The sequence below is a fragment of the Podarcis liolepis genome, assembly GCF_965112155.1.
Source record: "Podarcis liolepis genome assembly, chromosome: 12".
NCBI classification, from domain to species: Eukaryota; Metazoa; Chordata; class Lepidosauria; order Squamata; family Lacertidae; genus Podarcis; species Podarcis liolepis.
Genome location: NC_139563.1, coordinates 12,654,824 through 12,679,374, shown reverse-complemented (window position 1 = coordinate 12,679,374; position 24,551 = coordinate 12,654,824). Strand labels below are relative to the sequence as shown.

General features: G+C 44.8%; 1 protein-coding gene and 1 long non-coding RNA gene across 4 annotated transcripts in view; one reads left to right on the top strand and one right to left on the bottom strand.

The window, feature by feature from the left end:
* The window catches only part of LOC310689552, a 101,646-nt gene that overhangs the window by 24,525 nt on the left and 52,570 nt on the right, over positions 1-24,551 (top strand). The window lies entirely within an intron of this gene.
* Positions 3,878-10,081, bottom strand: EN2 (engrailed homeobox 2). Of its 2 annotated transcripts, none has more exons than XM_083467233.1 (2): positions 8,807-10,081; positions 3,878-6,050 (listed from the first exon to the last, which is right to left on the bottom strand). In XM_083467233.1, the coding sequence occupies exons 1-2, from the start codon at positions 9,399-9,401 to the stop codon at positions 5,734-5,736; spliced, it is 912 nt and encodes a 303-aa protein (XP_083323359.1). In that variant the 5' UTR covers positions 9,402-10,081; the 3' UTR covers positions 3,878-5,733. The 2 variants fall into 2 exon arrangements, 1 of the variants encoding a protein (XP_083323359.1); XR_014517442.1 differs by lacking the exon at positions 8,807-10,081 and adding an exon at positions 6,997-7,135 and having other exon boundaries at positions 5,949-6,050.

Below are 24,551 nucleotides of genomic sequence, written 5' to 3'. Positions count from 1 at the left end.
AGCCTAAACTGGCATATCAACGAAAAATGCATTAGGATGCTTTAAACAGGAGCAGCAAATGGGGCCCACGCGATCTACCAGATTGTAAATTACAAGCCACTTACACTGGAGTAGCCCTTTTGGTTAAATGGGAAATTTTACGCAAATTGATTGCATTCTTCCTCAGTTTGTTCCAAAGCAAGCTGTATCTTCGTCTGCAACTCAAAAAAGACCAAATGTGAAGAAGTGAGAGAGAAGAAACTGTGTCAACTCTAAGAGGCCGGGATCTTAGGGTCAACCAAGCTGGATCGCGCAAGTTTCTTCTTGCTCCCTCCAACTAGGTCACTCTGGCTCCCACACGGTTGTACAGAAACATAGCTGTACCGCCGCCCAAGCACTTCCTCGTAGTTCGAAATTTACCCTAAACCTAAGGTAGGCTATTGCTTAGAAAATCACACCCAGAGTCTACACTAGTTAGCCCAGTGCTGGTGGGTGAGCCCTGGGGACTTCCCAGCACCTTCTCACACCACAAAAGAGCTCCTGGGATGTTCCAGGAGTCTGAAATCCTGGCCACAGTTGAGGTATTTAAACCAGTAAGTCAAAAGGAATGCCCCGCTTGGAGCCAGGTACTGAGGCTTTCAGATCCTTTTCCAGCCTTCAAGAAACGACTTGGTCTAATCAATGCCTGGATTTTCCTAGGCTGTTATCCGTATGAAAGTGCTAGAGAAATCTTAGAAAACATGCATTACTTCTTATCCCAGATGTCATAAAATTATTTTGCTTGGTTATTTTGCTGAAATCAGTCTGAATGTTTACCAAATTAAGTTGTGCCATCTTTACATTATCTCCTTACTTAGCATTTCATAGTTAGAGATGCTGGTCTAGAAATCATGATATCCCAGGGGCACTTTGTATGGCTGCATGGGCGGGGATTGAATAGACAGGTCGGATATTAAATCAGCGGGATGCAGAATGACTTTTTGCCACAACCCCAAGCTTGCTAAATAGTTTCGCCCTCTGAGGGGGCGACTCACTGACCACTTGCACAGAAGTAGTCTTATTACCCTTCGTAGGACTGCGCTAGTGTAAATAAACAACGAATCCATCTCTTTTACCTTATACCTATGGCACAATAGGGCAAGCACATTTGCATATATAGTGCCTGGAATATTGCCTGTGTGGGGCATTATAGAATGCAGTATTACTATGGAGCGGTTCCTGGAGTAGATCGTAGTGTCGAAAAAGAAATTGCTTATAAAACAAGCTACCTGCCTGAAGTTAAGATCCATATAAAACTTAATTGCATATTATTATGCTTTTAATTTTCAAAAAACACTTTTGTCAAATGATACCTGATATCACTTTCTTATAGGGCTTGCTGTTTGATATGATTAATTTATTTCCATGAGAAATACCATTATTTGTGAGTGCTCTGTTAAAATCCTGGAATGATAAAAACTTTTTCTTAAGCAATTAAACGTTGCTAAGAAAGTAAATTCTGTTGTAATCAATGGAACTTACTACCAAGTAAATTGGTTTGAGAGTAGATTACAGGTGTAGATTGGTCGCATTCGTCTCAGAAACCTTCTAAGTTATGGCATTTAAGATCCGGATGGTTGTGTGCCTGCAGATACTTTTAAATGTATGCATGGCTTCATTTCTACATCCTGCACCCTCAAGTTAAACTGCAACCCAATTAAAACTAAGTAGTAGGATTTAAGCTGATTTGGTCCCATTGATTTTAGTGGGACTAAAACTGGATTTAAATAGAAGCACTTTGGTTTAACTGGGTTGTAGGTGATCATATGTACAGTTAACTTTATGTATCTGCCCACGCATTAAAATCTATATGCATTCCTAAGATGTAGAAACACACCGTATTTTCAGAGTTAATGCAGTTTTACATGTGAGCAGTTACAACTGTTGTGTTATTTGGCTGACTTGAGTGTAGTCGTGATTTATGCAATGAACATATCTGTCGTTGTAGAGTCTTTATTTTTAGTGGGGAAGCGAGTTAAATTAGAGGGTTTGTGGTTTGCCTTCGCTTTCATCCGGATCCAGTTTTACAAGGGCTGAAACTTTCAATATGCAGGACGTGCCCCTTTGAACAGAACAGCCCACACTTGGCCCTGGTCGCTTTTTCGCTTTCTCATTCCTGTTTAAAGGCCTCTTTCTCCGCGCGGAATGGCAACGTAATTCTTGATGGCCTGTTGTAAGCTTGCAGTTCAAGCTGCCTCAAAACATACTCTCTTCCTCCTCCTAATACTGCTGATTTTTCCCGAAAGTCTTAAGTTCTTGCAGTTTCCCATTCCAACTGCAAACTTTGTGCGATTGTGGTAGTTTCTGCGGCTGCTCTCTAAGGCTTCAATCCTATGGACATCTGCTTGGGCGTAAGCCCCATCGAACACAGTGGGACGTACTTCCGAATAAGCAAAAGCCCTTTGGATCGGGTTGCACAGACTCCCTGTCAGCCAATGCGTTTGCATACTAAAGGCTGCCCTGTAAGGTATTTGTATCTCGATGGGTGTGCTGAAATAATTCCCCTTTTCGTGCAATACACTTGACTTGGTATACAGCTCATGGAACTTGAGTGGCTTCATGTTGGTATTTTCTGTCTGGATCTTGAGCAGACAGTATTTCCTGCAAGACTGTTATGTTCTCCAAAAAAGGATACGACAGCCTGCTCAGTCTCTTTAAATATTAGTTTTACAAATATTCCTGCTTTTTTGGCATATTGTCTAAAGCCATTGCAATGAATTGATTGTATATATTAACGGTCTATACGGTATTTGCTTTGGGAAGTTGCAGCGAGGTTTAGAAGAATTCAGAATGCAAGGCAATCCTATATACTCAGAAGTAAGTCTCACTGAGTTCAATTGGGCTTACTCCCAAGAATATTGGACTTTATTTATTTATTGTATGGTAGGTAGAAATGCCAAATATGTTTTAAGAATGATGAAAAAGCAAGTTCAAAGATACCATTTGTGTTTAACATTTTGAAGCATTGACCTCTTATAGCAGAAACAAGGTCTAGTAATATAATTTTGGTCTACAGCCTCTTTTTCTTTTTAAAAGAATCCTCCTTAAGAAATATTGCCAAAATATTTGGGAATAACATCTCTTTTATTGCACTAAAGCAAATGAGAACCACATTTATTTTACTCTCCCCACCAGAATATTAAATTCAAATTGGATATTATTGTCATTGGATTCGTATTTATGAATTTATATAACTTTAGGTTTTGCAAACATACTTTTCTAAATCACTTTCCCAGCTGCTCAGACTTTGAAACGTATATATATTCACAAAAGAGGAAACTTGTTATATGTACAAAACATATTGTACATATATTACTGTCATGTTATATATTACTAGCCCTGAATGCTTCCAAGTTCTGATATTTAAAAGTTTGCTTGCCCTTCTCATGTACAGATGTATTATCTAAAGTTTCTTAATTATTCAACAAATCGATTAACCATCTGGTAGCAAAATTGTTGTTCTTCTAACTTGACATTCACAACTCTTTTACACCTATGTACAATTCCCTTAGGACTCAGGAATCAACTTTAAGGACTATATATTGCTCCGGTTCAAAGTTTTGATGCACGCATTCTAGATTTCATAATAAATGTGGTTTTTTTTATTTAATGCAGTCTTCAAAGATTTAAACACACAAAATGCAGTGAAATTGTCCACAATTTTGAGACCACAGTTGTAAATAGAAACATTCATATTTCATAAGTTTATAAATATTTGATACTGCGAATTGTAAATGCACATGTTTTATAAACTGAAAAACACCTTTGTTTTCTTGCTAAAAGGCAATGTCATTGATTTCTGTCTCCTAAGCAGCTGATGGTTATTCACAGAATTTTAAATTACAGCATTGGTTGTATACTTTCTTTTCAAAGTTAATACTACTATGTACAATATGTGTCTACTATAATTGTGAAATAAAGAGAGTTTTTAAGGCAAAGCGAGAAGTTTAACCTCAACAATCAAGAAGACTATAGTCCTGAATAATTGTACAGCATCCTCCCATGCGAGACCTCTGGCCAATATTTTGGAGACTTTTCCTTTCCCCAAGAAAAGGAGAAGGGTTGAAGTGTGGGAGAAAATTCTGAATAAAATACAAATAATTAGCTTCACTGTATCTCACATTAGAATCAGAAAATTTAAAAATGTTGGGCAAGGAAAGGGGGCAATAAGAAATACACAAAAATCATTATGACTTTTATGAATTCTTCACAATTCTTCATAATGTATGTGCTCAATTAAAAATCTCTCCCATTTTCGGGAATGAAAGGCAACTTTTTTCCAACATGGGCTAGTGATTATTTCCCCTTAAAAGAAAAGGCCAGTTTCTAACCAAGAGACTTTAGAGACAACCCTAACCCTCCTCCTTTTATATCCTCTTGCATAATAGAAGTCAGTTAAGCTGAAAAGGTGCCCTAACTCTCTCTCCACCCTCCCTCCTCTAGATTTGTTCTTTTCCTGAGCCAGGCTGGTTGCATGGAAAAGCCTTCCCTAGCCCAAAAGCTAGTGATGCAGACTCCTCACCCCAACTCTCTTATGTGCACAAACATATACACACACACTGGCTCCCCGCCCCCACAAATGCCACAGGGGCCTGGTACATTTGTCCACAGCACTGCAAAGCTAAAGCGCCAGGCCAAGCTGCTTTCTGAGCAGCACTTTAAAAAGAAGCAACGAGCAAGCGCCAAAGCAAAACAATGTAGGGAACTAGCAGATGGGAATGGGATGAGCTAATGGGACACAACAGCAAGGCAAGCTCCGAAGCGTGTGGGGTTACCCTCCCTCTGGCTTCTCACACTGGGCAATGTCCATCCTAAAACTACAAAGAAAAGACCCTTCTTCCCTTTTTACTTCCCAGGACACGGTCCCGGAAGTTACGAGGTTTTATTCTAAACTTTTCCCATCACGCTCCTTAGGCGGGAATAATTACCGAATTAACATGTCCTTGATTGAAGTCGGCCACTATTTGTTTACCAACTTTTTCTGAGTCTCTAAATACTACCTCCCCTCACTCACACACACATCCTTTACTCCAGTCTAATGGAGAACTGAGGATAAATTCAAGAAACGTTCCTAAGGCTTAACATCATGTTTCAGTACTTCTTTCCCCCGATTTCTGAATGTGTTACTTGCAAACGGGCAGCATGTTTACATAGTTAGCTTATAATTTATATTGTGATAATTAAAGTTCTTCTATACCCATCCCAAAGGCAAACACAAGAGGAAGAAAAGAAAAAAAGAAACGTTAAAACTCATAGAACAAATAGGAGAACTATTTATTCGGTTCACAGCCTCGTGAAATGCAGCAATAAAAATCTTTGGACTTCAGCAAAAGTTGTCTTTAATATTTTGAATTTCAAAAAACAGTGTCCAATGTCCATTTAAAACAGTGCTTAAGTCTATAAAAAAGTAACTTAAGCTTTTAAAAAAATTGATAAAGTTAGCATCTAAAATTTCCATAGAACAAAAAGAAAATCAAAAAATATTTTATAATCAGATATTTTGGATATTTTTTTTACAACACCTTACCTGTAAATTATATATATACACAGAATATTGCAGAATTATATCTAATACACAATATTTCCCCACTATTTATGCTGGTATAGTTTTTTATACACTGGCCCTTATTTGTTTTTGTTTTTAATTAAATTATTGCATCGTATAAACTCTGACTCGCCCCTTCCCCTCCCCTCCCCTGGCTCACCCCCCCCCATCTACTCGCTGTCTGACTTGCCGTCTTTCGAGGCCGTGGAGTGGTTGTACAGTCCTTGTGCCATGAGGTGAACCGCCAGGGAGTTCTTGTTGCCGGTGGCTTTCTTGATTTTGGCCCGCTTGTTCTGAAACCAGATCTTGATCTGAGACTCGTTGAGGCTGAGTTCTTGAGCCAGGCTTTGCCTCCTCTGCTCTGTCAAGTATCTGTTCGTCTGAAACTCCGCTTTGAGTCTTTGCAGCTGCTCCGCCGTGAACGCTGTCCGGGGACGTTTGTCCTCCTTGTTGGGGTTCTTCTTCTTTGGTTTGCGGGATCTGGGGCCTGCGGTCCGTGGCGAGAGAAGGAGACACAGAGAGCGAGAGAGGTTGAGTGGAGGGGCGCTTTGGAAGGGAGCCCAGAACGTGCCCTGGCTTGGAAGCTTAATTCAATTAGCAGCACCGGGCGAGGGAATTTGGGCGGGGAGGAGGGAGCGAGAGACGCAGAAAGAGAGTCTCAAATGTCCTTCGCTTTTCGAAGCTACGTGCCAGTTGGTTCCCTCTGCCCCTCAGGGACCAAGTTCAGCGCATGCCACCAATGCCCCTCTCGCTTTTTCTCCAAGCAGGGCCTTCCTTGTCAAATGGAAAGGGGCTGGATCGCCACCATCCCAAGGGTGTGTGCGAGGTGGGGTCCAAGAAGAGGGAGGGCGAGCCAAGGGGGAGAGGCGGATCCAGGCCAAGGACAAGGGGGCCTTTGCCTTACCCAGAGCAGTGCCCTCGCACCCCCCCCCCCAAGTTCACTGCGTGTTTTTCTCCGGGGATGTGGGGGTGTGGGGAGATAAGCAAGCGCCAAGATGGCCAGGGAATGAGCTCCATTTCTGCGGGAGGCCTGCGTGGGGCTCCTTTTCTCTGCGGAGGAGGCGCGTTTCGGGGACCAGCTCCATGCAGCCTCTACCACCCTTTGTTATGGGTGGCTGTGCCCGCTCCCCGAGGGGCTTTGCGCACCCTCGCCTGACCTTCCTCGGGGCCGTTTTACCACGGCTGCTGCCCCCGGGGCTCCCGCGCGAAACCAGTTTGCGAGCGCGCAGACACATGGTCCGCATTGCTCCCCCGCCAACCGGGCTGCTGGGGGCGCGTCAGTCGGAGGGCAGAGCTCGCTTCCTCTCGCTTTCTCTCCCTAGCGACTAGGCCCGTCTCGGGCCGGGGCGACGCCGCAGCCTGGCCTAGGCCACAGCCTGGTTCTCGAGCTGGGTGCCAACCCACGATGGCGCTCTCCCTCCTCCGCTACTCACGTCCATGGAAGCCCCTCAACTCCCGGCTGTGGCAGGCCTGTCCGAGAGGCGCTTCTTGGCAGCGCCTATGCGGCCTTCCCCAATAATTACGAGGCTGGCGGATTGGGGTGGGGGAGGGGAAATCGCCTGAGAAAATGACTTGGAGATCCCGGGGCGACGGGGGGGGGGAGGGAGGGGGGAGAGGGAAGTTTTCTCTCACGTTTTCAAAAGGTGAACCAAGCGGAGCTTCAAAAAGGAATGGTGAGAACAATCTTCACAACAGCCTCTTCAAGATTGCCCCGTTTTTTCCTCCCTTAACCCCGGAATGCACTAAATGTAAACAACACAAACACAAATCCGCCCTACTTTCCTTGCCTTTGGAAAGTAATCAGAAAAATATTCGGAATTAAATTCTCCCCTAGGCAGGAGCTTGCACAACTCTCATCCTTCTTGCCAGCTCCATACTAAAATGGTAAACAGTCGCCTTTGCGACACTGAATGCATTTTCCTCTTCCTTAAAAACAGAAATATAATGCATTCATACAAAACTACAAATTAGAACTCTTCTTTTCCTCTAAAAACATTGACCCCAACATTTTAGAGATCCCCTTTTTCTTCTACAGTGCAATGCACATTAAAATTTAAACGTTAGTTTTAAACTAGATCGCCTTGCAGTTTTGTATTCTCCAAATGTTACACTTAAGAATGGTAATTATTCTGATGGGAAATATTCTCCGTCGTATTATAAGCATCTTTCGACAGGGTTTAACTTACTCGGTGGTTTGGGCCATGGTGAGAATCTATGATAATTAAATATTAACAAAGAAAGGGACTGGAGAACAATGGAGTAAATTTCAAATCAGACGGGAATATTATCCGGCAGCGAAGGAGGTTGCTGTCTGTCTAGCTCATTTTTAACACCTATGAATTTATTCGACGATAAAATATATTGCAAGCAAGGTGGAAAGTCCTTTCGGAAAAATAAAACAAAAATCGAGATCCAATTGTTTAAAAACAAGAAAATTCTATTGAGCGAATTTGCAATTCTCGTTCAGGAAGACTAAAACACCCTCGAGTGTCCCTGACGATAAAGGGCATTCCAGGCACTCGGCGGCTCCTCGTCCCGGCTCTCTCTTCCCGAGGCAGGGCTGGAGAGATCCCCACTTCGCTCCCACCCCTGCAAGCAAGCAAGTCTTCCTTTTCAGCGGCTCTGCAATAACTTCCAGGGCCTTTTCGAGCGCGGCTGCTCCGCACGAGAAGCCAGGGAGGAAAGAAAAATACTGTACTTCCAAGGCCTGCTTATTTCTAGAGGCCGGAGAAGACAACTTCGCAGGTCGGGCCTTGGCGACCAGCAGCTTAACTAGCCAAAGAGGGGGGCTGAATAGGACGCCTCCAAGGATTGCTACTGACTTCTCTTCCATCTTATCTTCTTGGTAAACGGAGAGAAGGGGAAATGAAAACAAACCCCACCTTGCAAACAGCCTCCTGGGCTTCAGATCCCGGCTATTTCTCCCAGCTGCCAAGAAGGAAATCGCTTTGTGTGCGGCTCGAGCCTTCGGCTCTTTCTCCCCGCGCCCTCCTGGAGTTTCGTCCTCACTGTATCAAAATCCCTCCTACGCCTGCCGCTGCCTCCCCACGTTTGTTTCAAAGCAGATAACTTTGTAAAACTGTCTTATTTTGCAAAGGGTGATTGCAACCCGCCGCCCCCTTTCGCCGCGATCGCCTTGCAGCCAAGTCGCCAGCTCTTTCGCTCGCGGGCGGGAGGTGGGTGGAGGGTCCAGAGACCCTCTTCTCGAGAGGCCAGCGACCTGGTCCAGAGCTGTTTGCTTACCTGACGAAGGCCTGTCCGAATAGCGGGTGCAGTAGACCCAGGCTGGCCACAGCATAGGCTGCGCGCTGGGGAAGGAGCTGGCCTGGGAGCTGTCCGAGTCGGAGCTCAGCGACTGATCGCCGCCGCCGCCACCGCCGCCGCTGCTGCCACTGCCGCGGGACTTCAAGGCTCCGTCGAGCGCGCCAGAGTCGCCGCCTTTCTTAGCCGGGGCTAGAGCTTTGGAGCCGCCGCCGCCGCCGCCTCCTCCTCCTCCGTCGGTCGGGGAACCGGAGGCTGGCGCTGCCGAGGGGCTCCGGGCGGTGAGGAGCTGCTGTTGCTGCTGCTGCTCCAGGTTAACGCTGCTGCCGCCGCCACCGCCGCAGGTACCGCCGTCTTTCCTCCGGCCGAACTCCGGCCGCAGGATGTTGTCGATGAAAAAGTTCGTGATTCGGTGCGGCGGGTGCTGGTGCGGATGGTTGCCGGGCTCCTGGAGCACCCGGGGCAGGAGCATCGCCCTCCGCCGGTTGGGCTCCCCGTCGCTGCCGCTGCTGGATTCCTCCGGCGGCGGCTGTTCGGCGCCTCCTTCGGCGCCCGGGCGCTGCTCGTTCTCCTCCATGCTGAACACGGAGTCCCCAAATGTTGTTCCCCTCCCGCTTTTGTCTGCGCGCGCTTCGGGGCTGCTCGGTTTGGGTTACCCCCCTCCACACCCCCTTCCGCCTGGGTCCGCGGAGCAATCCAAATCCAGACTTTGCAAAGCGAGCCAGATATAACTGAAAATATTTTATATATATATATGTTGCCGCCGCTTCTCCTTCTCCCTTCGGCTGCTGTAGTTGGTTCCTCCTTCTGCCCCCTTCCAGCCTTTCAGTTCTGCAGCCCCCTCCTGCGTTCTTTGCCCCGCAATGTATTCATCATTAGGACTTTCATCCGCCACCCCCGCCCCCACTCTTGTCCGGCTTCCGAGGGTGGAGAAGAGACTGGCGGCAACCTGACAAAAAATGGTGACGATCCTTCCACGGGGGAAAAGTCAATGGAGCCCCCTCTGCTGAGCTGGGGAAAGTGCCTTCCTCCTCTCTACAGCGCACAAGGCAAGCGCAGGCTTGAGACACACAGAGGCATCTGGACAATCACAGCCGATCTCTGGCTTCCTCCCTGCCTTTGAGCCAAATATTCCAAGTTGTACAGGAGGAGATAAGAGGGGAATCTCTCTCTTGCTCTTCCAGACTCGCTTTCCCTGACTACCTATAGTGGAGGTGCAAATTTAGAAGCCACTTAAACTGAACCTGAAATACTTTCACTCTGGATTTTTGTTCTTATTTTTAATAGAGCTCCTCAAGTGACGTTGCAAGGCCGGTATCCTAGACACGTGCCTTTGGCCAATGACAGAAGAGCCTTTTGCACACGTGATACAGTAGCACTCTAGTAAATGACAGGAACAGCCCCCCTCCTCTCGTTTCCCAATGCCCCCACCTCCTGATTTTAAAGCTGCAGCGTCCTCTGCTTCTCAAGAGCCTTTTTTAATATATATAAAAAAGAAGGAATGCAGGAATACCTTCGTCTTCTAAACAAGGGATAGATTCATCACCCCTTGTCTTGCTAATCTGTTTCCTTTTATATCTTCGCCTGAAGAAGGGCTCCAGTACACACTGGTGGGGGTGGGGGGGTTCCTATATTGTTTACAATTGGAGTTGGGAGGGGGAAGGAGAAGACAGAATGAGAGGGGGCGAAATCCCACAATTCCTTGCAAAATGCATAAATAATATTAAATGAACCAGAGCGATACAAAGGGACTTTTTGTGTTACCGATTTATTTTTGGGGGGGTGGGAGCGAGAGGAAGAATCAGAGGCAGTTAATTTTAAAGCAGACTCTCTCTTTCGCCGTCTTTTTGTCTTACTATTTCTCTGCGCGCGGGCGCGCACGCACACCAACCAGTCCCAGCCCCCTCTTTTGTAATCCCGGAGCCTCGACTGCAGGAAAAGACGGGCAAATATCGGGGGTTCCTGTTGGGGGGGGGCTTTTTAAATGCCAGACTGCACTGGGGCTGCTATTATTGGTAACTGCAGTGCAATAAACATAAGACGGTATGATAATTGATTCATTCAGCTGAAAACTGGACAGGAGCCTTTGATCATTTATTCCAGCTTCAAAAACAATATTAAACAGAGAGGTTTCCCATTGACAGGCAGGAGGACGTGAGAGTCCCCCTTCCCCCAAGTAGCTCTAATCAAAATAATCAAGCGATAGGGGTATTCACACACGAACACACACACACACGCGGAATAGATACAGCCCTCCCATTTTTAATCTTGTTAAAAAAATCTAAATAATAAGAACTCCAAATGTTGCATTAAGGTCTGTCTGGAGTCTGCAAGGAGTGCTCCTCACCGGAGTTGCAAAGAAGGCCCCCTCCACGGGGCCAGCCCTATCCTTGAGCGTCTCCTCCTTCGGCCTGCGAAGGATTTTTTCCTCCCCAAACCTCCCGCTAAACACTCTGCCTGCAGACAGAACCAAAATAACCATCTCTTCCATGCCATCCGCGGGATCTTTGCTTGGCTGCTCTTGAATTTGTGAAAGTCACCCAAAGGTCACTGAAACGCTGGAGGGTGAGTGCAGCTTTAAACACACACCATAAACCAGCCGAGGAGGAGAAAGCGATGGTGATGGTGGTGATGGTGATGAGAACAACAACCTTAAGAAAGCAAAAGAAAAGCTTTTGTCAACAAACTCTGACGATGGGGGAGGGGCTGGAGAGTGACGGCACATGATCCAGTCAGCGCCAAAGACAAAAATGAAGCCAAAACATCCACGGCGGCGTCCAGGCAGCTGCTCCTGCCCCTTTTTAAGATTTCCAAGGCAGACGTTGCCCACCCTGAGGCGGGCCGCTCAGCGCTTTTCGCCTTCTCTCCCGGAGGCCCGTTGCAAGTGCGGGGAACCCAAGAGGTTGGGTGGGAAGAAGGGAAAGCAGGGTTAGGCAAAGCCGGGACAGAAAACCTGGGAAGGGGTGGGAGAGAGCAAGACGCGAGGATCGGGAGGCCAGCGGCCCCGAGGGCAAGGAGCTGGCGGCGGCGGGGTAGGTGGGTGGAAGGCTGGGTCCCTAACTCCCCTCTCGCTGAGTCTCCACCGGTCTCGCCCTGGTGGTAGGCTTCGGACTTCTTTTTTCTTTGGGGGCGTCCTGTGGTGGTGATTAATCCTGGAATTGCTTCAGATTAAAAGGGAGCAAAAATTGGGGGTAGCAAATCAAGCAGACCTTTCGGAAGTCTCAGCTGAAGACAAGAAGATAAAAAGCCTCACAAACATATACTAACGTACTACATCGCTCTCATCGAGTATTTATCCGTGCTGTTTAGTGTTGTCTGCGGGTCTGTTTGCTTGCTTTTTAAAAAAAAAAAAACAACCCAAACATTTTAGCATTGGTAATGCTGGACTATTTTTAGCGCTCGACAGCTGGACTCAACTGGAGAATGCAAAATACTTGAGGGGGGGGTTAAGACACAAGTCATTTCAGCAAACTGCGTTGCTCAATGCAATATTGTGAATTTTAAAATAAATAGGTTACTTCAATTGGGCGAGCACGTCAAGTCCCCACACGCTGGTAATTGGAAGTGAGCCCCGTTTAAATAAACAATGGTAGCCTCCAAATTTTTGAACATTTTGGAGTTAGCGGAAAGTAATCTGGAAGATTTTATCTTTCTGTAACTCAGAGCCTCCTTTCTACGACTTTGTTTAACTGTTGCTTTTGCGTAATCCAAAATGTGATACTGATTTCTGTTTGGATTTTTGCTCCCACCACAATTTTTAAAATCCTGTATAATTTACAGTATCTGGGCACACAAAGAGATCAAGTATCCCTGATCTAAAGGGTTTGTGCTCTAACAAGCACCTTGAGGTTAATTTCTTTAAGAGCCCCATGGAAAGCGATTAGGCTGTCTCCCAAGAAGTATTTTCTAATTACTGGGAAGACCTGGCTTTCCTCGTACCCCATAATTAAACGTGTCCAAGGTGTTGCACTTCAAATATTTCCCTTCAGGGCGGACCCCAAGTTATTGACTTGAGCTTAAAATATCTTGAAGTAAACATTAGCTGCCCAACGTATCAAGTAACACTTCTTGTCACTTAGCGCTGACCACACTTTAACATTTCTATTTGCTAAAATTACCTTGAGGTACTAAATACTCGACTACAGGCGAAGAATTCCTTCGGTAAAGTCCAAGGCAGATGATTAACAAAGGCTGTACACAAAACAATTATTGCAATGGACTCTTCGTTTGGCTTAAATCCCAGTTTTATTCCCCTCCCCCGCAAAAAGACAGCAACGATAGGGAATTCTGGGAGAAAGAATGGGATGGTAGTGGGGAGTCTTGGAAAAATTAGTCGAGCCTATTTTCCAAAATACCTAAACATTATATCTATTTTATTCTTAAAAGCTCTCTGCAACAAGTTTTGTTTCAAAATGAAGTAATGTAATTATAATATAATATAATATAATATAATATAATATAATATAATATAATATAATATAATATAATATAATATAATATAATATAATATAATATAATAGTGTTGAAGATGTTTATAATTGTAAATTGTCATAAGAAGAGACCAGGAAATTTGTTTTGAGAAGTTGGAGCTGTTCCAGTTTCTACTATCGAAAGAGAAGACAAGGTGATTGTGACGTAAATCCGCATGTGGAAATTTTTTATACGTGTATTTCCTCCCCAGTAAATACGTTGATGTCAGTTTGTGTTGAGCACACCATCACCTTTTTAGACTAATCCACAACCCAATTAAACCAGAATATCTGGCTTTAAAACCATTTACCCTTCTACCCTAACCGTATTTCTCGGAAATCCACTTCAATGGAGTCAATAGGATTGGGGTCCTTCCGGTCAATATGTTTCGAATTGGAGCCTAATCCAAATACAGACAATCAACTGGCGTCGAGGGCTGCAGCCTTTACTAACGCACTTTCTTTTACTAGGGAACTTATATGAGCCACACCCAACATATCAATCAGGAACTAGTTGGGCCGGGACAGTGTGTTTTTACTTTCGCTAGCACACATTCTTCGCAGAGAAAGTCGTTCTTAGCTTGACTGTTGAGGCTTCACTGGCCCTGCACTTGCCTTACAGTGGGCGTATCAGTAGCGGCCTGCCAGGCGTTGCTTACCTGCCTTCCCAACTCTGCCTCAGGTCGCTGCCGGTCACCAAGAAAGAAAGGGGACCCTGCTGCCTTGCTCCTCCCCCTCTCGGTAACCGGCAGGGACCTGCGGAAGAGTTGAGAAGCCAGGTGAACAACACCTCCCTCCCTGCCAGGACTGCCCCACCGGTGGAAGAAGGAAGAGGAGACCCACGGGTATCGCAGACTGTCCTGTAGTTCTGTGGGAAACGCTGGACTGTCGTCCTACAGGCGGGCTAAAGCGAGACGATTTGTATCGTGACTCCGCTAACCTTGTCTCTAACAGCTTGTACTGGCTGATGTGGTGAAAGTTACAAGTAATGAAAGCAATCAGACAGATCAGACTTTCTCTGGGCTCGTTTGTGGCAACATCAGAGGCGATGCTCTGATCCTTCTGAAAGCTAATTCATAAAAGGGTTTTTGGGGAGTAGGGTTGAGGAGAGAATAAAGGCAAGGCTTAGCAGAATCTGCAGAGATCTGTCCGCCTTGTAGCCTGGGACCTTTAGGGTCCAACATTCAGGAGGGGAAAACGAGAACCTGGTCAAAACAAGAATCAATTATATATTGTTTTAAATAAATAAAAGACACAAACACGCCTTTGCAACCCCATTTCTGTAACAAAACTCGAAAATATGGCCAATATTGTAGTTGGTGTAGACCAAATTTCGCAGTGTTTTATCAGATTTCCATCTCACAAAACGCCTGGAATACCCCGAACACCTTCACAGAAAAACCCACATTTTAAGGTAGTTGATGAAAGGTCAGATCGAGCGCTAAGTATGTTGGGTTTGGGAAACATCCACATCCAATACATAGGCACAGCCATGGAGTTACCTTCAAAGTGAACAGTTCAATGGCGATTGCCATGAAACAGATCTACAAGACAAGAAGTTACTTTAAGCCGGTTTTGCAAACAGTTTGGAATCAACACTCCAAGCAGAATAGAGTGAAAGGTGGGGGGGGGGGGTCGTAGGTATTTTGTATGTTAGAAAAAAAGTAATATATATCGCTTTGGTTGTGGTATCGAAATCAACAATAAATCAACTCTGTACCCAAGACAAAGAGGGGAGAAATTCAGAGAGTGAATGTAGCGTCAAGAAGTCGAACAGCAAGACGAAAAACAGCAAAATCGTTTTCTTAAGGGTCATTGTTATTACCCTATTGCAGAGCATTTCAGGGTTCTCTTTCTCTCTCTCTCTCTCTCTCTCACACACACACACACACACACGAGAGAGAGAGAGAGAGAGAGAGAGAGAGAGAGAGAGAGAGAGAGAGACTGCATTCCTATACTTACCTAGGAGTAATCCTCATTGAATTGAATAAGAGTTACTTCTGAGTAGGCATGTGTAGTACAGCAGCCCGGTCCACAAATAAATTAGGCCCCTTTACTTGACAACTGCATCCTAAATAGTACCTTCGTACGTCATAAAAATACCAGTGGTCTTTATTTGTAAATCAGGTGTTTAAGACCATCCATACCTTCATTTTTCAGATTTGTAACTCGCCTTTCTCTACGGTCATATACTCAAAGCGGCTTACAAGTATAGAACACAGCAATAACATTGGGAACTAGAATGCAAGAAAACAGTAAACAAAAACAGAAGAAGCAAATGCACCTTGATCTTAAACGCATTACCTGGGATTCATTTCCACTGGTTGGAAATATAAGGCAGCACAACAAGTGCCATAGGATACAATGTAACTTAGGGTAAAACACCACCCTCATTCAGGTAAATCGGAACTGTCTTAGCAAGACAATGCAGTATTTCAAAAAGTGATCCCCCTTAGGAGAAGTCTGACCAGGTGTTCCTTTCGCAAATAACTTTTAATTGAGAAGTAATCCCCAGCTGCTAGGGGGTCAGGGTACTTCTCTACGTGTGCTAAACACGCATGATACTGCTTCTTCTCTCAGTCCATCCTTCCAAGTCTGATCATCCACATCCAGCAGGTTCTAGGTGTATAAGATTGAACTGGCCCGTAAAGGTACACAGGGATTATGTTTATATGTCCTTAGTCAGCTGCGCTCACTTTTACAGTATTTTAGGATTCTCTTCGGAATAGGAGAAGGGGATCTTGGACTTCCGATGTGCGCGCTTATGTGTGCGTGTGTATGTACAGTGTGTGCGTGTGTAGCGAAAGGCTATTAACAGCAAATTCCTTATTAACGCAGATAATGTACAAAATGCGTTTTGGGGGTGACAAAGCATATTTACGATTTCCTGCTGACCCAAGGCATACAGGGGATATGAAGGATAGAGACTTCTAGGGACACTAGATTCTGCTCCGCATGAGAAAGAGAAATGTGGTCATTCCAAACCGTGGCGGTGGGGAGAGAGAAATAGAAAATGGGGAAGATATTTCAATACAGATAAAGTCTTAAATCAGCTTCAGGCTGCAGCATAAAACAAGGAAGAAAACTATCTTTGCTCAAAAATACGTTATTCCTTGCTATTTCTATCAATAGCTTCTGATACGTTGTTGTATGTAACCTTGTCTCTCACACAAATTAATCTCTCTCTCCGTCCATTAAATATTCTATCTAGCTGGCTATCCAGCTAACTATCTAGCTATCTATCCTCTTCCTGAAGTTCTTATCAACTTCTCAGACTTTCGGTCCATATGCATACCTCTCCAGCAAAAATTAATTCCTTATAAAATGAGAACTATCCGAGATTATTTGCTTATCTTAAAGTATATATTGTGTGACGTAATTGTTCACGGGTAACATATATAATTGCACATTCATCTTCAAAGAGCACATGCCTCTGTGGAACAAGGTGGCTATATTAGAAATAATTTCATAGTGATACTTCTTGGAGAAGTGAGAGATAAACTTTGTGCACTGGATATCATCTGACTTTACATTAGCAGTCGATACAGAATTCAAATACGGGGCAACTCTGTCCCCCCCGCAATGCTATTAAGTTTCGCCTGAACATAAACACTGCTAGAACGGTGCCTGTTCAGTTAAACACTGTAACACGTTACTTTTAATACCAGAAAGAAAAACCATTGCTTTCGAGCGAAATATGAAAGAAAGAAACACTATAATGTTTCTTTTAACTAAACTAAATCATATTGTTCCAATCGTGATAATAATTTCGTCTGTCTTTTAAAGTATATTTACAGCAGAAGACTGGTTTAAGTCTTGGAAACTTGCATTTCTTTTTTCTTTTGTTACTTTTCTAGTCGAAGACCTAAAAGAGCGAGAGAAATCTTAAAATATGCGCAAAATATGAGCTTCTTTCGCACAAGCTCTTTACTCTATATCCTCCCAGCGCCCTGCTCGTCATTTTTAAGGGTCTTGCATAAAGTTTCGTGTGTTTTTCCTAGGGTTTAGAAGAACTAATCCTTATAGACACAACAATTTCTGTTGTGACGGTAGAGTCGAGCAATTCTATACCAGTTGGAGTATTAACAGAGTCTTGGAAAAGGAAAAGGAATCTCGTCCTGGACTTCCCACAAATGTAGCTAATTCCCTTAAACTCCTTTGGATTTACACCTCGGTAGTTACTGGGAGACAGAAGCAGTCCTTGCTCTCATTAACGGGCTGATTTCTGTTCCAACTGCCACACCAGATAATCAACTTTTATGGTCTTCCAAACATTACTTTCCAGCTGTTTAAGACCGTGGGGAGGGGGGGATTCTAGCCAGGGTTTGTGCACTTGCAACTCGATTTACAGTAGAAGTTTAACCCTGTCTACTCAGAAGTAAGCCCTAGTGACTTGAAGGGGGCTCACTCACTCCTAGGCTGCAAACCTCTTATGTGGGAATAAATCCAATTTAATTCAATTGGTGCGACTTCTCAGTAGACACACTGCAAAGTAACACGATCTGTCCTTTCATTCGCAGATTTTTCTAGTTTCCATCTCATAAGATATGCATAACATATAGAAAGAATATTTTGGGCATGTTTTGGAATGGAAAATTCGAATTCGCACCTCGGTTTCATTAGATCCGCCGCAATTCTAACAGCTCAGATGAGAACTAGATTCTGGCAGCTTTTTAGAGATGTCAATGCAGCCACAACTGGTATAAAAATTCGAAGTGATTTTCCACACGTTAATTTTTATTTATTTTTAAGTAAAACCCAAACAGATTGTATTTGACGTACTACAGAGAACGCAGACTACGGTCCATTAGTGCCACGGAACCCGAGAGGCAGACCTCTCCCTGCCTCGCAAGGTGCTGGTAGCACTCACCTCAGGGAATGGGACTAATCTCTCTGTAGGGAAACATTGCCCCTTACTTCGCTTTACTGGGGTGGCGGCCCAGCTGGTCTTGTTTCTGAAGAAGTTACTCGACCCTGCCAGGCTTCGATAAGAACCTGCCACTGAAGAACCCAGCTGGATTTCCAAATCCATCCAACTTGCGATCCTAAGGGCAGAAGCAAAGTCCCATGAAACGACTTTAGGATAGGGCGCTATTGCTTGTTACACGAACCCCACAATCCCTTTAACTCCCCGACTTCGCTTGAAAAAACGCACATTTAGGGCAGAGCAGGGTTCAAGAGAACCTGGGTTTAAGCCCTTAGAGCTCTATTGCAGTCAGGGATACTAACACACCCCGATGCTCATTTCGGAAATTAACCCTATTCAACACAAGGGGGCTTGCTTCCAAAGAAACATGCTTAGGATTGGAGTGCTTGTGGTTAATATCCAAGCGCTATACGTAGTTTCAAAGGATAGTGAATGGGGCTGCAAGCTTTCAAACAGATACAAACTTTCCCTAATATCTTTTTTGTGGGGGATATTTGACGGCGAGGGAAGATAGCAAAACTAACAACAACAAAAAACCCAATAGCGCTAAATCCTCACGCCTGGAAATGACAACATCCTTGCTTGGTGTTTCCATTCCTGCATCCTTTTCAGCACCAATGAACCGCGCAGCCGGATCCTATGCAAGTCTGCAGCGATAAAATTAGCCTTGAGTTTGGTGCGACTAACTTCCAGGCAGGGTATATTAAAGGATTGCAGCCAACGGTAGTTTTACAAAGGAAACCATGCTTGCCTATCATTTAAAACTGCAATCCTAAACATATCTCCACAGGCCCACTGGTTGCCCTGAGGTTTGCTTCAGCTAAGTTTGTTGTCCATCAGTCTGTCGTAAAATATTTTCCTTTACTCTGATGCCCGGGAGCATTTATTTACTTCCATGGAATTTGTTTAGGATGGGAAAGTCTCAATTCAATCCTCAATAACCGGTCTTTCCCTGGAGTATTATTCTCCTCCCCATGCTTAGTCGTTAGACCCCCACACCACCCAAAAATCTGGAATTCATATAGAATACTTTGGTACAGAAGGTGTGTTAAGAATTATCAGAGTGCTCCTCAAAAACTCACAATTCTATCTCTTATCCAATATGCCCATCCCACACATTACAGACAATCGTCTCAAATTTGGGCAGGTTTCGTTTCCATTTATTATCATATGACCTGAGCAGACGCTTGGAAAAACCCCAAGACGTTTCATTCAACACAAATGAATTTTTTGCTTCCCAGTCATTGTATAGGATCGAGTTGTATAGGATCGCATGGAGATTTGATCCCGCAATATTCTTGTTAATTTTTGCTGTCCATATGTAGAAAATGCAGCCGGTTAAAGTGAATGAATATCGTTCCAAAACTTAAATAATTGTTAATATATTTAAATTAACAATATTCACATATATTATTCTTTTGCGTTGGCTACAGCGAATGAATGAATTAAATATCTAAAGTAAGTATTCTTAGGACCTGAGTGTTAATCATGGAAAACACTAAACTATTTTCCAAAGCAAGAAAAAAGTCGGTAACTTAAAAACAAGGAAGCAAACAAAGACGGTCTAGAGCTGCGATCCACAATGTATTTAAGCCATAATCTTCCAGTTTAATCAAGGGGAGACCGATATAAATGAGATGCGGGTCGGGTTGATGGATTTTCCTCCAAAGAAAATAAGATACTTCATTGCTTTTTATATAATTGTCAACATAAGATCGATAAAAACACTATAAGTAGGTAAAGTTTGGGTACAGATAACCCCGCTTTTTTATAGCAGTATTTTAAGAGATTTTTTTGAAGCGAACGGCTTTTCTAAGCCGATCCATAACTCGGCGAAATTACAACACCAGTATTGGAGTTATTTCACATCGTATTGATTTTGTCTTAATTGGGCTGCGGTTCGTGTTGTGTATTTTGAACCCGGCCTAAATGCAACACGTTTGCTTTCCTGCTTCTTATATCTTTTGGTTTTGCCGGTCCGCCTGACTCAACTTCAGCGGATCCGCTGCTTTGCGAGCTGGAAGCCGCAGTAGCTCGGCGCGGATGGGCGCGTTGAGCCAGTCCACGTGCAAACAGCTTTCATTGATAGAAGCAGCTCGCGGGAAGGCGAAGGGGAGGAGAGGCTCTTCGGGCAGCATCGCTATTTCTCTCCCGAAGAAGGGCAGCCATTGGCGGGGGAAGTTTTGCAGAGGAGGGCTTGGCATTTGCCTATATGTAGAGGCATCTAATGCAATATTCATGGCGCAGCGTCACAGGCGATTCTGCCGGGTTCAGGGCTACCTTCGAGGCAGCCCCCCCCCCCTCCCACGCTATAGGAGGACTATCCTCTTCCTTCCAACACTTTTTTGTGAATGAACCACAGCACCCCCTCCTCCTTTTTTTGCCAGCTCACAGATCAGAGAAAGCAGTGAGATCACTGCCTGGATCTGGTCCGGTGCTTCGCCGCAATCTCTTCTCGCTTTCAAAGCAGGGTTCATTCAAGACCTGCCAGTTCCGCTCGCCTGGGATAGACGTGGGGAGGGGGCGACTTCAAAGCCAGGTTGCAATGAAAAGGTTGCACTCCCCCCCCCCCTTCAGAGGGGGCGTATCTTGTGTACGTTTTCACATTAATCGGGGGGCGGGGGCGGATTGGCGACTTGGCATAAACTGCTGGCTACTCCATAGCCAAAAGACATTGCTACAAGCCACCACTTTTTGCGCTGCCCTCCCCCCCCCCAATTCAGCTTCCCCCACAGGCCATTCCTAGAGTGGGTGGAGCTCTCGGTTACTGCGTAAAGGGCGCGCCTGCACTCTTAGACTCCTCCAAAGAAGTATAACACCCCTTTCCCTCCCAAATCTTATTTTGTCGCGAGGAAAATCCGCAATATGGGGCGACTGCTGAAGTCAAGCAATTTTAATTTATTTATTTTTAATATACTTAGGCTGCAATCCTACACACATCACCTGGAAATAAGTCCCATTGAACCCATTGAGGATTATTTCTGAATAGGCAATGATGGGAAGTAAATTTCCCTGAAAGCAACGAGACTTCCTTCCTCATCCTCTATATCCGGCGATGCCATATTTGCCGCCCTGTCCACAAAATAAATCTTATGGTTGCTGTCTGTAACCCTATATTTAGGAATGATGTAGAGTAAGTAGCTTGCACCCGTAGCCTCTTCGCTGTGTGCAGTTGCAGACCGCTAGCGGGCTTGCTTGCAACAATGACTTGGAGTTGGGTAGATCAGCATTAGCTCTTCCGCCTTGTACTTTTTTTTTTAACAGTACAATCCTATTCATGCATCAACTCTTTTTAGAATTTCGGTTGCACAGTAGTAAGATCCTAAAACATGTTTTTCTCATAAGTAAGTCCTACACTGGGACTTCATGCTGAAGAATAGGGTAATGCTTAGTTTCATTGGTTGTATGTTTTTATGATTACCCTGCTTTGCTGTCCTTTTCAGCTAATTTTTGTAATGCTACTTCAATTGTTGAATGGCAGCGTATAAATCTTTAAAATACCCACCACACACTTGCATATACATGCATATTATGTTCTGCGTACGCGGTCTTAGCAGCAGATAACATTTCCTACAGAGGGTATAATATTGGATGTATGCAGCAGCACAACCGGACGCCTCCATCTGCCCCAGCTGCAACAAAACATGTCTCTCCCTTTAACGGGCTCTGCAACCACAGCAGGCGCTGTAACTCTCCAACGGTTTGACTTCACCACCGAAGATGCACTCTTCCATTGTCTCCAGAGACAGACGATGCAAACAAGGTTACCAACTCACAAAGTTGTTTTGGGATACTTCGCTTTTGTTTTCACACATGTTCAGCACAATACTATGCATCTCTATCCATTGGGTCCATTGAGACTTACTCCCAGTAAAGTGTGTATAGGATTTCAGCCTTAATCCTAATTCACCCTACTTTTCAAACTCATCAAATAATTGGCCCGATCGGATACCCTATGGAACTTAGTACTTAGGTTCGTCCCATGTAAGGGATGTAAAAGAAAAGCTGAGAAGGAGAGTCTAAACTGACCAAAGGGGATAAACCACACGTTGATCGTGCAGGGATTTCAGCAAGCTGAGTAGCCAAATATCGACGCGGCCGGATGCCCAGGAAAGTTCTGAAGCCTCTCCGCAGCTCCTTATCTGCTAATGAGCCTGTGTAGCATAGCAGCCTGCAGGTATAGAAACACATTGTGTGCTACTTGGCTGGATTCGTTCTGGGCATCTTGCAAGAGTCTCCGTGATGTGATCTCTCACATTCATTATGGCATATTACCTTCTATTGCACGTTTCTCAGCAGATAGTTCTCTGCGGTTATTCGCTTTTATTTTCATTTTTTTAAAAAAAAAACTTTGTCCTCGAGGTTCTTCAGGAAGTATTTATCTTGTCTGTCTGAGACGCAGCACTCCGTAGCTGTCAATGGAAAGCCTCAACCATCCGTGCCCCTCTCCCCGTTCTTCCCAGCCTAGCCCGGCCCACCTTTTTTTTTTAATTAAACCTTTTCAAGTTCCCTTCTGTTAAGGAAAGTGTCTAAACAAACAAGCCTCCCTGAAACTAAACGCTAGAAGAAGAGAACCGCCGCGCACCCTCGATTGTTTTTAAAAAAATAGCAAGGGGGGAGGCATTTCCCCATGTCGTGATTATAGTTCCAAAAGGAAATTGCTTTTATTTGTGAATGAGACTTTCAATAGGAAGGGACATGGAGGGGAAAAGCTCCTTAAGGGAAGGAGGTCACGGGGTTAGAGGGCGGATTAAAGGCCCCCACCTGTCTCGAAATCCCGGACAACCGTCCCAAAATCTGAAACAAGGAGGGATCAAAATCGGACTTTTGGGACGTTGGGTGAAAAGGGAGTCACGGGAGATTTTTCAGCCTAAAACAAAAACATGAAGTCTGGGGACAAGCGGCTGAGAAACCGGGACGTGTCATTCAGGTCCTGAACTCTTCCCAAGGAAATTCAGTGAGTGATCGATAAGTGTGTGTGTGTGTGTGTGTGTGTGTGTGTGTGTGTGTGTGTAGAAGAAAGAGGATTTGGGGGTTCATTTAAAAAGCAGGAATTATATACACACTTACTTGGGAGTAAGTAAGCCTCACTGAAACCAGTGAGACTTCCTTCGGATGAAACGTGGCTGGGCTCTGGCTGCAAGAGCTGGTTTTATTTTCTTACGCTTTACCTCGAGTCTGGGCTAAAAAGAGGGAGTGGGGAGAGCTTCCTCCTTTTAGGCCTAAAAACTATGAAAAAACGGAGACCGTGCACAGACTCTGCCAAGCCGCTTAAAAACCTCCCTGCGGACTAGCTCCCATCGCCTCGTTTCCCCTCCGTCCTCTCCACGTCCGTTGCTGTTAAACTACAGCACTTGGACTGAATAGCCCGTCGCCATCCAAGTGCTAAAGAGAAATGGGGTGAAATGAACTCAATGCCACTTCCTTCACGAGAAAGGTGCTGGTGACTGAAGTGCTTGTCCTGTTGATTTTTCCTTTCGGTTGATGTTAACTTTGTTTGTAATCGTGTATTCCAAAAGTGACCTGTCAAGGCGGCTTACAAATAATAGAAAGCGCAGAGAAAGCAACAACAGCAGCACACCGCAATCACCTTCAACATCTGCATAGGCCGCAACACCGCCTTGTCGGTTGCTGTCTGGTAGAGATTCCAAATCCACAATCGCTTTGGGTATTGGAGCATAGCTAGTTCCAGGCTGCCTCGCTACAGAAAGTGCCTCTCGCCTTCACCTCAAGCTCCAACCTGGTCTTCCTCTGCACGTGAAGGACCAGGAGTTGATGGGGCTTGGTTCTGCCAGGATCCCAAAGTCCTGAGGAAACTTTGGTGAGAGCCTGAAGCGGAGATCTGTCAGTGCCTAAGAACTTCTTACCGCAAGGAGGCCGGAGAAAGAGCATAACGGGATAGCCACTTGCACTGTTTTGTGGGACATAACTTTTTCCCACAGCCCAGAACAACTTGACAGATGGCCTGTGGGGTAGCCTAGGCAAGGCAGGAAGGAAAACACAGACGAGGCTGAATTTCTTTGTTTCTGTCTCCGCCAGGAGCCTTCTCTTTCTTCGCTTGGTCAACAAATAAACGGTGAAGGGAAGCCCACTGCGTCTCCTTCCGGATAGCTTTTGTTTGTCTGGGCAAGGCAAGGCACCATTTCCAGCATCATCTTAGCAGCCAAATGGATCGCTTTTTCTCCTCTTCACTGCAGATATAAATATGCGAAGCCCTTCAGGAGGAAGGAGCCATGAGTTAAAATTCTGGTTCCATCCAAGCCAATTACAAAACACCTATTGATTTTTTAGCCGAGCCAAAATTTCACCCATAATCCTCGCCCCTGGGACA

Excerpts from the sequence above, each read along its gene's own strand:
- EN2 (XM_083467233.1), bottom strand. The coding sequence starts at position 9,401 with ATGGAGGAGAACGAGCAGCGCCCGGGCGCCGAAGGAGGCGCCGAACAG. Across the intron at positions 6,051-8,806 it reads TTCGGACAGGCCTTCGTCAG|GCCCCAGATCCCGCAAACCA; the intron begins GTAAGCAAACAG and ends CACGGACCGCAG.